The 13,857-nt window shown below is 43.1% G+C and overlaps 1 protein-coding gene across 3 annotated transcripts in view; it reads left to right on the top strand.

Moving 5' to 3' along the window:
- The first annotated feature begins 11,263 nt into the window (after positions 1-11,263).
- SAMD12 (sterile alpha motif domain containing 12) overlaps positions 11,264-13,857 on the top strand; it is a 249,199-nt gene continuing 246,605 nt past the window's right edge. For all 3 annotated transcript variants that reach the window (XM_032770041.2, XM_032770038.2, XM_075063201.1), the window contains exon 1: positions 11,264-11,394. In XM_032770041.2, the coding sequence (XP_032625932.1) occupies positions 11,382-11,394 (13 nt within the window). In that variant the 5' untranslated portion in view covers positions 11,264-11,381. The remainder of the gene's footprint in view (positions 11,395-13,857) is intronic.

The raw sequence follows: 13,857 nt of genomic DNA, 5'->3' as shown, positions 1-13,857 counted from the left end.
CTCACTGCTGCCTTAATGGTATAATATGACTAATGTTTAAATTATATTAAATATATTTTTCAACCTGTGTTTCTTATTTCCGAGATGATTACAAATTCTTGTATAGTAGAATGCAAGTTCATACTAGAAGCAAAGGGGGAAATTGTGGAAAGGTAATTAATAAAAAGCTTTTTCCTTTGCCATTTATATCATCCAAGGATCTGGCTCCAAATAGTTATTATTTATATTTGTACATGCAGTAGAGTCTTGCTAGTCTGTAATATACCAGTTGTGGGATCTGATCCACACAGACAGAAGAGTCTTGCTTGTATGGGTCAGATTGCAGGACTGGGGCTTAAAATACCAGTCTCTTCCCATTTTTCAGCAGAGCTAGAGATATAATAGCAGATGCTTTAGTGAGGTCCCATTACATTAAGAATTTATTACTTTTACAAAATATACCATAGCACAGTTACTAATGTACAGTGAGATATTGAAACTGAACTACAATTATGCATGTGTAAAATCAACAATGGACATTTTGGTTATATGTGCATATGAGCTGAGGGACTGACCCAGCAGGTCTTTTTCTTAAGGAATGCCATTGATTCTAAGAAATCAGAATAAATTAATATAAGCAAAAACGAGGGTGCACAAAAACTCCCCACCTTCCTCCTAGAACTCTGGATATGGACCAAGCCTCCCTAAAGGCATTCTTCCCTCTCTTCTGCCCCAGCAGCTCTGAAAGAGGAATAGGGGAGCAAAGCTGGAGTTAAGCCCTCCCTCACCACTTTTATTCCAGTTGCTTGCATTTGTTACTAAAACCTTCCATGTTGTGTCTTATTTAAAATATCATGGAAAAGCAGGGGGGAACTCCACTATGTTTTTAATCAATGTCATTTACATATACAGTTCTGGGTCCATAACAATTATCCCATAACATAGAGGATTTACCTACCCTGAAGGGTGAATTACATTTAATAATACTGAGTTCCTTTTAAGAAAAATCCACATGCTGATATTCTGCAGTACACATGGGCATTTTAAGGCTCCAGAGATGTAGCTTGTAAGTAGATATTATGATATCCTGAGATAAGGCTGATGTCATGCCAGTGTTTCATGGGAAACTTAAACATAGCTATAGTATCACTATAAAGATTAAGGTCTATTCAATTAAATAGATCATGATCAAAGTCTGCAAACATATCCTGACCTGAGATCTTAAAAGGGCCTGATTTTTAGTGGGTGGGTGCTCATCACTTTCTGAATTGGGCCTCTTTAGGGTGTGTCAAGCAGGGCATCCAAAAATGCAAGCATCCAGAATCACTAGTCACATTTGAAAATCTTGGCCCATAGCATTGGATGGAACTCTCTGGCACACCATTAAAGAGATCATCAGGTGAAGACAAGCAAGTGCCTGTATCACCAGGGCTGTCCTTAGGATTTATGGTGCCCTGGGCAGGATTATTAAACTGGTGCCCCTGTGCCTGACTTGCTCTGAGCAACACAAACATAAGCTTACAGTATTGGAAAACTTGCCACTTGCATGTTATTAAAACCAGTTTAACTTAATTAATCACTCTGTAATGCTGATGGACTTGCTGAAATGGACTAGCATAAAAGAGCACTAGAGAAAAATTCTTGATTTGACAGAATGAGTGCTAATAAATATAAAAAAATTAATTTTAATTTAGTCACATTTTATGAAAATTTATATGACAGTATGATAACAGGATTTTGTTTATAATTTAAAGCAATCTATTCTGGCTTTTTCGGCTGCAAAAATCAAGTATAGATATCATCGTATGACAAAGACAAATAGTATGTACATTGTTGATTGCAAGATGACAGAGACAAGTACAAGCAATTCCTGATATCATGGATTAGAGAAATAGTTTTTTAGCATGAAGCTTAGTTTGAGAAAACTCTTTCCTCTATGCTACTGTACAGAATATGTCAGGTAGTCAGAGGGCAATGTCACGCTTCGTTATATATATATATAAGATTTGCTTGGTTATGAATAAATGATTACATCGATCCATCATCGATTCTTGCATGAGGCAAACCTGAAATGACAGTGTACTCATTCCTTCGTACAGATCAAGTCCAATTTTATCAAAACTATCACTGTGACTTCAGGAAGGCTCTCTAGAGGTATTCTTGCACTTATGTCATTGTTGCCTTTCTTTCCATATTTCGTTGACATTTAGGTTCCAAGCTGAGAATGGAACCCCAGGAACCGACCAGTGAGGTGAGTGCTCAGCCAGGTCTCAACTACCAGCCTGTCAGCCTTCTGCCAGCTGTAGATTCTTGGGGGTCTCCCCACAGACAACCACGGTGCTTGAGTGGGAGGCCCCTGGACCTCGGGGGCAATGGGGCAGCACTGAAACCCCAAACAATTCAAAAAATCAGGGTGCCCCATTTTGCACGTGTGCCGTAAGGTTGTGACCCATGTCAATATACCGAAGTGGTCCCAAAACTGGGTTCCGGAACCACCTGGGAGTGACGCAGAACATAACAGGGAGTGCAGAAAAATTATCACTAATGGCAGCAGAGACCGACCGGCATTGGAGACACAAGGTGATGGAGAAGGGACCCGTTGCAGGTCAGAAACCCAGCCCAGGAAGAAGCGTGGGCATTGGGCTGGCAGCCTGAGTTTGGCGTTAGTATGGGAGGCAGGCAACACCAGCGCTCCACCCTGGGTGTGCCAAGCCCAGGAGAAGATGGTGTGGGCATTGGGGCTGGGGAGACCACAGTCCTGGCGGAGTCCGAAGGAGCACAGCAGTCTGGAACCCAGTACTCTGATGCTAGCTGCAGCCATGAAGAGTAACAGGAAAGTGCTGGCAGCCTGAGCCCTGCCCCCATCAAGGGGGAGCGAGCAGCCCGAACCCCAGCAATGAGCCCCAGAAGCCAGGCAGGGCAGTTTGGCACATTAATACACTGAGTATTTAAATATAAAGTCCCTGAAAATATGCATTTTGAGGAGGGCTTCATGAATATATACACAAATTATGAAAGGGGTTCCGGCTGTTAAGTTTGGAACATTGCATCTTATCACACTATAAAGGAGATGGCATATGACAGTTGTTGATGGAGGTCTTATTATAGCAGATAACAGGGGCTAATAGGAAGTCATAGTCAACATTTTCAGTTTTCTGAACTGAAAATAGACCCACTCTACTCCCCATACGAAAGTATGTCACAATATTCAAGCAACTTGTTTTCTTGATATTTGAGGGGGAAAGTATTTTTTTTAAAATGAAAATTGAATTAGATTAGTTAAGCAAGCATTTTGGCACAACAATCTTGTTAAATAGACATCTCAATGGCAACACAGCATGTTCGATCTCTGCACTGTCACCCTGACAGCACTGCTGAGTCCAACAGCCTTCTTAGAAGGAGAGATAGTGAACTGCTAGGACCCAAAATCCACCTTATGGGTGCAAGGAGTGCACGCAGCAGCAAAACCCTCAGGTACCGATCACGCCATAGCACCTACGCCGCCAACGGAACATGATAATGTTAACGTTACACAGCATTGATTCAGGAGCGGGACCATGGAGCCAACAGGCAGCTCCTCTGTCCTGTTGATCAGCTCGCCTGGGGAGAGACCGTTTTGCTCCCCAGTAGGGTGACCAGATCCAAATCCTATTTTATAAGGCAGTCTCGAATTGGGCTGTCTCTTAATAGTAGCGATAGGGAACTATTCATAAGAAAAAAGACCCCAAAATAATGGGGATCTTTCAATAAATTCCCTATAAAGTAGGTTTACATCTTGATCACCATACCCCCCCTGTCTGATTTTTAGCACGATGGCAATATCATGTTCCCAGCCGGTCCTGTGCGAACCATTTCCAATAACTGGCTGCTGCAAGGAAGTAATCTTTCACGGTCATTTCACTCATAGGCAGCCAGCAAGGCGGAGGAGGAGGGAGGGAAATATTAGTGTGCCTCACATGACGAGTTATCGAAAGGCGGAGGGGAGAGAAAAGGTGAGATGCTTCTGATTGAGGCAGGAAGAGAAAGATGGAATGATTATGGAGGACAAACCAAAGGATACTGCCACAGAGCTGCGCCTGCCTCACCTCATGCTGGGGGAAGGAGTCACACTCACAGGTGAGTTCCTTCCTCACCCCTTCCCAGATACCCCAGCAGCCAATCCCCTCCCTCAGACTGTGCTTCATTCCTCTCTCTAGGACCCAACAGCCCTGCTCTTACATGTTCCACTGCTTCCCGTCTGTCCGGGCTCCTGGCAGAGCGGTGCCCCCAGAGCTAGTGGTGCCCTAGGCGGCTGCCTGTTCTGCCTATGGCTAAGGATGGCCCTGTGTATCACTTGCTCATTGCTCGTATAAAGAGCCACTCAGATCTTAATGAGTAAATTGTTGAATTTTTCAGTAAAGTGAAAGGGAAACAGAAAACAAGATAGAGACATGGGCTTATACTGTGGTAATGTATAAAACACTTAAGGCTTGGTCTATACTCAGAAATGTTGCCGGTATTGTTATGTTAGTTAGGGGAGTGATTTTTTTGCCAACAGCTATGCCAGGAAAACGCCCAGTGTAGATGAAATTAGACTGGCAAAAAAGACCTTTTGCTGGACAGTAACCCTTATTTTACTTGGGGAACTTGTATAAGTGATAGTGGCAAAAGGACTTTTTTGCCAGTATAAACCATATCTATGCTAGGAAGGCTTGCTGGTATATACCAATATGACTATACTGGCAAACCTTTAATGTGAAGAGGAGATAGATGAGGAGAAAGGCAGAAAATAAAAAAGAGAAGGCAAATGGAAGGAAGAGGCTTTCTTTGGGTCAAGGAAATTCTTTGGGCTTTGTAGGCTATGATTTAAGATCCTGTGTTAGATAGTTAGCTAGCCTAATCTAACAGACAACTTGAATTACAGCCTCTACTCCCTCCTGCATTTTAACTCAACCAGCCTGGTATATGTTAAAATACACTTGACTAGAGTTTAGAAGGTTTTAGGTGGTGCAATCTGTAACACTGCATCTTTAAATGCTTGGGGCTCCATTTACCAGATCGCTCTTACAACAGCTGTAAAATTATCACTGAAAACCAAAATTCTTTTTCAAAAACTGATTAAAACTATGGCCACCTATGAATAATCACACTTTCCACTGTGCTATACACCACTGCTATTCAGAACATCACAGCAACAGCAGGGATAGAACTCAGAACCTCCTGTTTCAAAAATGCACCCCCCTACCACTTGAACTAAAGGAAAAAAATCTCCATTAGCATTACAGGGTCTGTCTGACTCAGAGGAACAATTCTGAGTTTAACTAGTAGAGGGTAATGATATACACACACACCAGCTGGTTAATTATGCTACTTTGCCTCTTAAGATTGCCACAATTCATAGTGGATGGTTAAAATAAATACATAAACTTAATCCCTCTTCCCAAAAATAAACAACATTGGGGCTGGACTGCATAAAGGTTGTCAACTGTGCTATAGCAAATTGCTAAAGGTTATTCTTTTTTGTGCTTGGAAGTGTCATCAGCTCTTTGCAATCCTTATTATTTATAGAGCATTGCAGATGTTCCCAGTGCTTTACAGACCACATAAAAGACAAGGTTGCTGCTAGGGACCTTGTAACCTGACTCAGACATACACAGTACAAGGGTGATCACTAAAATACATATGAAAGTAATCAGCATAGTTGAGGTAATCACTGTAGGTCAGCCCTGGAAGGTTTCATAAAAGGAATGTGTTTTGAAGGTGCCCTGTATATGATTTTTTGTGGATCTTCAGGATATACAATGAAGGACTGGAAGATTTTTTTCTCAGAATCAGGGTTTTTTTTTTAATTTTGTTTGTTTTATTACTTTAAAAATATCAGGAAATTCGTGGTTTTGCATCAAGACGTCTTGTGGAATCCCAGTACATGTTTATTATGAGTTCACACCCTCTTATGAACTAGTGGGACATTTAATATGTAATGAAGATGTCCTTTCTCCAAAACATTCACTAGTTGTTAGCACTTATTTAACTCAAATACAAATAGAAACAAAAACTATAAAGCTGCAAACAGCCTAACCCCTTGCTTTCTCTGTCACTCAGTTTTTATTCACTTGAATCTTGTGGTCATAATTGCATTAGTTCCCCCCAATTGCTATAGACTTTGCCAGAGTAGATAACATACTATTTTTTTTAAGTATCAGAGGGGTAGCCATGTTAGTCTGGATCTGTAAAAGCAGCAACTTATAGACTAACATATGTATTGGAGCATGAGCTTTCGTGGGTGAATACCCACTTCGTCGGATGCATAAGGTGCCACAGGACTCTATGCTGCTTTTAGTATTTTTTTTGTATGTATTTAAAAAAAAGGCATAAAAATGTTACTTTTTTGGGGAAAAATCTTTCACGTCTTTTGTGGACTTCACAAAGAAACAGAAAAGGGCACAAGCCTACTCACTCCCCCTTTCTCCCATGGCAGGCAAGATGTCAGAACAGCTTTTAAGGATGAGCGGTTGCTTGGAACAAGAGTTGTGGGAGGTTGAAGCAGTGCTCTATGGATATGTCTATGCAGCAGTTAAACACTTGTGGCTGGCCTGGGTCAGGCGACTCAGGCTCATAGGGCTTGGGCTGTGGGGCTATAAAATTGCTGTGGGAAAGTTCAACTCAGGCTGGATCCCAAGTTCTGGGATCCTGTAAGGGGAGTGGGTCTCAGAGTCCAGGCTCCAACTCGAGCCTTGGCATCTACACTGCAATTTTTAGCCCCTGCAGCTTGTGCCTGCCTGACCTGAATCAGCTGACCCAAGCCAGCTGCAGCTGTGCCATGGGTCTTTATTTCAGTGTCGGAGTACCCTAGGACCGTGTGTGCCACTTGCCTCCTACCACTAGAAGAGGAGTTACTACCATGAAAGCTACGATTACAAAGGTTCACCTCAGTATAAAGGGTTTCAGTCCTATAGCCCTTGCTCACATGGTTAATCTCACTGACTTCATGCAACTACAAGATGGTAGTATCTATGTCAGAAAGGACCTATTCTATTCTGGTTCTTAGACCGCATTCATCACCATAGACACTGAGTACCTTCCAGCAGTGCACTAAGCAATAGGAATCCAAATCTGTAGTGGCCTAAGGGATGAACCACCCAGAGATGCTTTTGTTTTGACAAAATAACTCTGTGGATGCTGCTTCTCTTCAACTGTTTATCCCCCCATATGTGACATGGAGACCCCTTGTCAAAGGGTCCCCTGTTCTTTGCAAACCACTGTCATATCAGACTTGACAAACTCACTACACATAAGAACAGCCATATTGGGTCAGACCAAAGTTCCATCTAGCCCAATATGCTGTCTTCCGACAGTGATCATCAAGTGATCCATTTTCTGTTGCATTCCCAGCCTCTGGTAAACAGAGGCTAGGGACACCTTCCCTGCCCATCCTGGGTAATAGCCATGGATGGACCTATCCTCCATGAATTTATCTAGTTCTTTTTTGAACCCACCAAACACATAACTTGCAAGGTATTTATCTATATTTTTCTAACATACAAGGTATCTACAGAAAGTTCTTTGCTGTGTCATTATCAAGTGCAAGGGTCATTATTGTGATATATATTTACAGGTAATATTTAAGGAATAATGTAACTATGTTGAAAGTATGCTTTATGGTCTTGGATGTAAAAGTTCTTCACCAGGAAATAAGAAGTCTTGGTGATGACTCAGTCAAGCAGGAGGGACTTGGCACACCTCCCTGGTGATGTAATGCAAATCTCAATTGCCTAGCCTTGCGTCATCCCAAGACTATCAGAGGAAAAGCATCAGAGACAACTGCAAACAATTGAAACCGCTTGGAGGTAAAAAAGGATCATTACAACAAACAGGTGTTTACTTTGTCTATGAATAGAGATGAAAGACTGTTTCTATAACATAGAGTGAGGAGAAGTACTCGGTATCCATTCACTGAGAAACCATCTTGTGGCTCAAGGGTGTCTTTCATAAAGTTCGGATTCTGGTCCCTGTGAAGCCAGCCAGCTCTGCAACAGACTGAAGTTTGGGGCGACTAGTTTGTTAGATAGGAAAGGTAACCATTAATAAGAATAGGCACTAGTTTATGTTTTATGATTTTGTTTTGTATTGTAAACATTTGTTTCCATCACTCTCTCTTGCTTCTAGTGGAATATCTATTATTTCTTAAATAGACCTTCTCCTGTTTTATTATAAGTGCTATGTGTTACATAGCAGTGGTGGTTTAAGGTAAAATTGGTAAACTGAGGTACACAGGTCCTTTTGGGAGCAGGAGATCTTGGGCTTCTGTGAGATGCCGGTGTCAGTGGCTGAATACCATAGGGGAACAATTCAAAGGGACTGAGGTGAACCTATTGTTAGTCTTTGAAGCGAAGACAGGGAAGGCATAGCTCAGAGGAGAGTGCCTGAGTGGCTGATGGTGTTAAGGAGCTGACACCCAGCTACCATGGGCAAGACTACCTCTCTCTAGAAGTAGAGGGTAACAAGGTGACTCACAGCCCTGAAAACCATCACACCATATCCTCCAAATTTTAAAACACATTTTAAGGCCCAGCTCCTGCACTTAGCTCTCTGCAAGCAGACCCCTGCATGAACCTACATTGACTCCAACAGGGTTTTGTGCAAAAGCAGGGATCTGCCCATAAACAGCTCCTTGCAGGATCAGGGCCCAAGTTTGCTAATGGAGCTCACACTGTGACGTTATCTGATTAAAATATGACCATACAGATCATTCCTGCAATGACTGTTATATATTTGCAACAAATCTTGTACAAAATGTGGCATGTAAGATGTCTATGAAAAGGTTATGATTTGCTGGTTATGATTATGCTATCTGTATGCATGTATCATTTTTGTATTTGAAGTTTGAGTATTGGCTCTATACCTGGATTTCAAATGTTTGCTCCTGGGATAACGCCCACAAAGTAGTTAGCCAGCACATCTTGGAGGGACTATTCAAATTGAGTGGCCCAACAAAAGAATATTTAACTGACAAGGGACCATAGGAGATGCCTGTCTACACTTAATGAGATTTCCTGCCATGATTAGGCAAAATGCATGGACATGTGACTTGCCCATGTGACTCCAAACTCCATCTTGTTGCTCTAATTTTCCACAATAAGAACAATGGGGTTCCCTTCACATAGCAGAAGCTATAAAGGGTCCTGGAAACACCTCCATTTTTCCTCCTCAAACCTCTGGAATATGAACTTATAATAATACTTATACTAATGACATGCATCCGACAAAGTGGGTATCCACCCATGAAAGCTCATGCTCCAATACATCTGTTAGTCTATAAGGTACCACAGGACTCTTTGCTGCTTTTACAGATCCAGACTAACACGGCTACCCCTCTGATACTTATACTAATGAGAACATTCAAACCAATGGACTGAGGACCTTCCAATGATTTGGAAGCAGCCAGAGACTTGACTTAAGTCAGCAGTTTATTCCATCACTGCTACAAGCCTGAACCAAGAGCTTTGCAATTACAGTATGTATCTGATTCCTTTAACAAATTTTAACTTTCTTTTTATGAATAAACCTTTAGATTTTAGATACTAAGGGATTGGCATCAGCATGATTTTTGGGTAAGATCGAAGTTATATACTGACCTGGGTGTGTGGCTGGTCCTTTGGGAGCAGAAGAACCTTTTATTTTATGAGACTGGTTGTAAAGAACCAGTTGTAAACACCTTTAAACCCTGTGTTTTCAGTGGTAATATTAGGACTGGGGTGCCCAAGGAAACTGCTTTTATGACTTTTTGTTAGCCAGTGTGATGAAACAGAAGTTTACTTTTGTTGCTGGTTTGGTATGGGGGGATTAGCCACCAGTGTTGGAGTGTGTCTGCCCTATTTCTCAGCAGTTTGTCCTGAATTTGGCATTCTCAGTTGTGACGCACTGAAGCATGGTTACACACCTCTTGTGACCAGTCAAGAAGGCTTTCTCCTCCTCTTCAGAATGTTTAATTATTCATCTGAGAATGGGCGGTGTGTGTTCAGTGGGAGCAGAGTTAGACCAATCCTGAAGTCAATGGTAGTTTTACCATTGACTTAACCAGGGCCGCCGAGAGCGGGTTTGGGCCCCAGTGAAAATTTTTTTTCAGGCCCCCCAGAAAGGGTGAACTGGCTAAACGGCCGACGAAGCCAGGCCCCCTTCTGGACCGTCAGGCCCCGGTAATTTGTACCGGCTTCCCCCCCCCCACTCTCTTCAGCTCTGGACTTAACTGGGAACAGAATTAGGCCAATGCTGAGCACTTTTAAAAATCCTATCTCTCATTTGAAATTGTCTGAAACATTTTGAAATAACAGTAAGAAGTATGTGAGCCTGTAGAGGGCGCCAATGTGGGCCCTGGGAATAGGTACATTTATTAATGTATACAGTAACAAACCTGTGGGGAAAACGATATTTGATTTTTAAGAATTAAGTCCAGTTTTATACTAAGCAACAACACTGTTTTGCCTGTGTACAAAGATGGTCTTGCCCCACAGATTTTACAAAATAAAGTCGATTAGAGGATGTTCATTTACATTTTTCCATGCTACAGCATCTACTGAAATTGGTGTATGACAGCACTGGAAAGGAAAGAATTTCTAGATTGCATGAAAGCATTATTACTTATTTAACACTGTCAGTGTTCTCAGTGCTATCTGAAGAGGCCCCATCCCCAAGGAGCTTAGATACTATGGTGATGGACTTGGGCTAGACAGATCCCAGGAAGTCAGTCCAAATGAGAAAATATTCACACTTTATTTTGTCCATTAGCAAGCGATTGCTAAAATGAGTGCTGAAGTCAGATTTAATGCAACCATTTTGCATTCTGACAGCTGCAAAGCAACTGCCTAGGGAACAGATGCTCTTTGCGTTGTAAGATCTCTGGTCACAATCTGCTGTGGTGGGCTCCCCCAAATCAATACAAGGCATTTTCCACAAATCCAAATCTTCCTCCCTCACCTTCTGCCCGTACCTGTCTCCTTCCCTAATTTGACAAGGAAGTTCTCAATCAAACAGCCCCACTCCAGCTCTCCGGTAAAACCGAACTGCTGCATTTCGGGACTTGTAGTTCTCTTCCCCTCCCCCGTCTATGCTCTGATCAAAGCAAAACCTGCAGCGCGCGTTCCCACCACCCTGCGATATTGACCTCTGGGCCGGGCACTATGTGCGACCGTGAAGTGAGGCTCTTCCACCTGCGGCTGTAGGACCCCCCGCCTGAGCACAGCGGGGGACTACATTTCCCAGGCTGCCTCGGGCGCAGGCTACCCCCTTGTTAGCGTGAGAGCTGCAGGTTGATCGTCTTGGTTGCAAATGAGCAGAGAGAAAACATTGGAGGGCGAGAGAAGGGGGCTAGAGGAGCAGTGCCTTGGGCAGGCGAATTATGCATGCACTAGGCGAGCGCTGAGAGAATGGCTGTGGAAGGTAAGGGCTCCCCTTCCCCTGCCTTGTCCTTGTGCACGATGAAGCGCCCGCTGCTTCAGCGGGGCGCCCCTCCACCTTCCCCTTGGCACTCACCTGAGCGGCCGAGGGGCTGGCAAGGTGTCAGCCCAGGCTTCCCAAGGGGAGCGGCAAGCGGGGCTTTGGCCACGTGCCGTGGGCTGGCTGGCTGGCGAGTGCACCCGCTGGGCGCAGCAGGCAGCGGATGCAGGTGCCTGAAAAGCGCCCCCTCATACAGCCCATAACCCAGTCATGCCAGCTCAACCTGCCCTCCTTAGCCTGGCTGGGCTGGAGGGGGGGATCCCTCCCCCAGAACTCCGCCGCGTCTCTTTGCTTTCAACCTCCACCCCTATTATGCTAGAAGAGCTGGTAGATTATATATCTGATTCACGCCCTCCTCTTACATTAGTGCTTGGTTGGGCCAGGGATGGAAAGCTTAGCCCCTAGAATTCACCCCAAGAAGTGCCAGTGTTTTGACTTCTGACATAAGTAGCTGTTTGTGTTTAATTACATTGTGGCTGAATTTGAGTGTATAATCAGGTGGCCATGGGGACAAAGAATGGCTCTGAATTCTGGGTGGGTTTGTTTTTATTTCCAGAATAGTAGGGGGCTGCCTATGCCTCTTTGGCCATTATTACCTGGGCTCTTTCTATTGCAACTGGTATTTTTCATTTAAAAAACTTCAGAAGTGGCTCCAAGGTGCCGATGTTACGCACAGAAAAGGCAGTTGAGCAGCACATGCATATCGCAAAAAAATATATAGCTTTTCTATTTTAGCATGAATTGAGTATTCCATATCACCACTCCTATCTTGCCCGCCCATGGTTTTTTAAATGTAAAAGCAGATGCTATAATTATCTCCTGTTACCTTAAATAGCTTCTAAATTTCTGAAGTGTAATATGGTGACTCTGTATTATGCTTTCCAATCACAATATAGAAAGTGAATGTAAATCTGGTTGTATTAGCATGACTTTGTAAGATATGGGTGCCAAAGTATGCTATTGTATCCCACTCTGGCAAGTGGAGAAAGGAAAAAATTCAGACACCATAGGCCAGTTTAATGAAGGTCGGGGCGAGGGGTGTGTGTGTGTGGAAAGCCCGGCTCCCATAGAAACACCTAAACGAAGTGGCAGCTGCTGTGTACTTGAGCACTTCTCAAAATCTGGCCACTTTATTTAGGTGCTTAACTAGAAGCCAAACTCTTCTATGGAACTGACTAGGTGTATGTAGCAGCACTTGTGTTTTACTTCCACTGAGTACTTCAAGGAGATTTAAGTGAGAGAATTTGTGGTTAGGTACACTAGGAAAAGATAAACTCCTTTTTTCTGGACTGTCCCTCTCAGAAATTCATGCTTGCTTGAGACACAGTATATTCTAATATACAAAGCATGGGTGTAGGTATCTGGAATTCCTAAACTCTAATCTCATCCTGGCCACTCTCTTTCTATGTGGCCTTGGGTCAGCCATTAAGTCCCATCTTAATGTTTTGAAAAGCATCCTTTAATTGTGGGTCTCTCATTTATTGGGTTCCCAAGACAACACTGAGCTTGATTTTTTTTCAAAGGTGCTAAGTATCAGCCACTCCATTGACAGTCAAAGGGAGCTGTTGGTGCTCTACATCGCTGAAAATCAAGCCCAAGCTGTTTCAAACTGGACATCCAAAATCAGCTTCGAAAAATGTGGATCCAGGTCCTAAATTTCAGCTACCACTTGGAGCTATGGTGGCTCAGCACCTCTGAAAATCAGGCCCTGGTTTTCTCTAGGCAGGAACCCAGTGCTATTCCCTATTTCTGAAAACATGGTTACGTGTATCTAAAGCTGGCCTCCCAAAATTAGTCATCTTGTGAATTTGTCTTTAAAACTCTTTATAGACCAGATTAATTACTTATCTAAGCAGATGCAACTCTCTTATTTTTTTTATTTGTGAACCATGATAAATGAAAAGTCTTGGTTTAATTACTGCTGCTTCTAGAATATCAGAGTTGGAAGAGACCTCAGAAGGACATCTAGTCCAACCCCCAGGCAGATTTTTACTCCAATTCCCTAAATGGTCCTCTCAAGGTTTGAACTCACAGCCCTGGGTTTAGCAGGCCAATGCCTAACCACTGAGCTATCCCTCCCTGCTTTTCTGTGGCAACAAGGATTAGTAATGCAATGCAAACTGAGTGTGTGCGCTTCGTGGGTACAGAAATGAAACAGACTGCTATTTGGGAGTGCTCCAGCTCATACACGAGCAGAAACCCCACTGTGGTGCATTCTATAAAGCTTCTTTACTCACCTGATTAAACTCTTCTTATTCTGTCTCCTAAATCCATTCATGGCTTTAATAATTCTTGTATCAGAGGGCTAGCCGTGTTAGTCTGGATCTGTAAAAGCAGCAGAGAATCCTGTGGCACCTTATAGACTAACAGACGTTTTGGAGCGTGAGCTTTCGTGGGTGAATACCC

The sequence above is a fragment of the Chelonoidis abingdonii genome, chromosome 2, assembly GCF_003597395.2.
Source record: "Chelonoidis abingdonii isolate Lonesome George chromosome 2, CheloAbing_2.0, whole genome shotgun sequence".
Taxonomy (NCBI): Eukaryota; Metazoa; Chordata; order Testudines; family Testudinidae; genus Chelonoidis; species Chelonoidis abingdonii.
The sequence above is the reverse complement of the archived record's forward strand: the minus strand, read 5'-3'. Positions and strand labels throughout refer to the sequence as shown.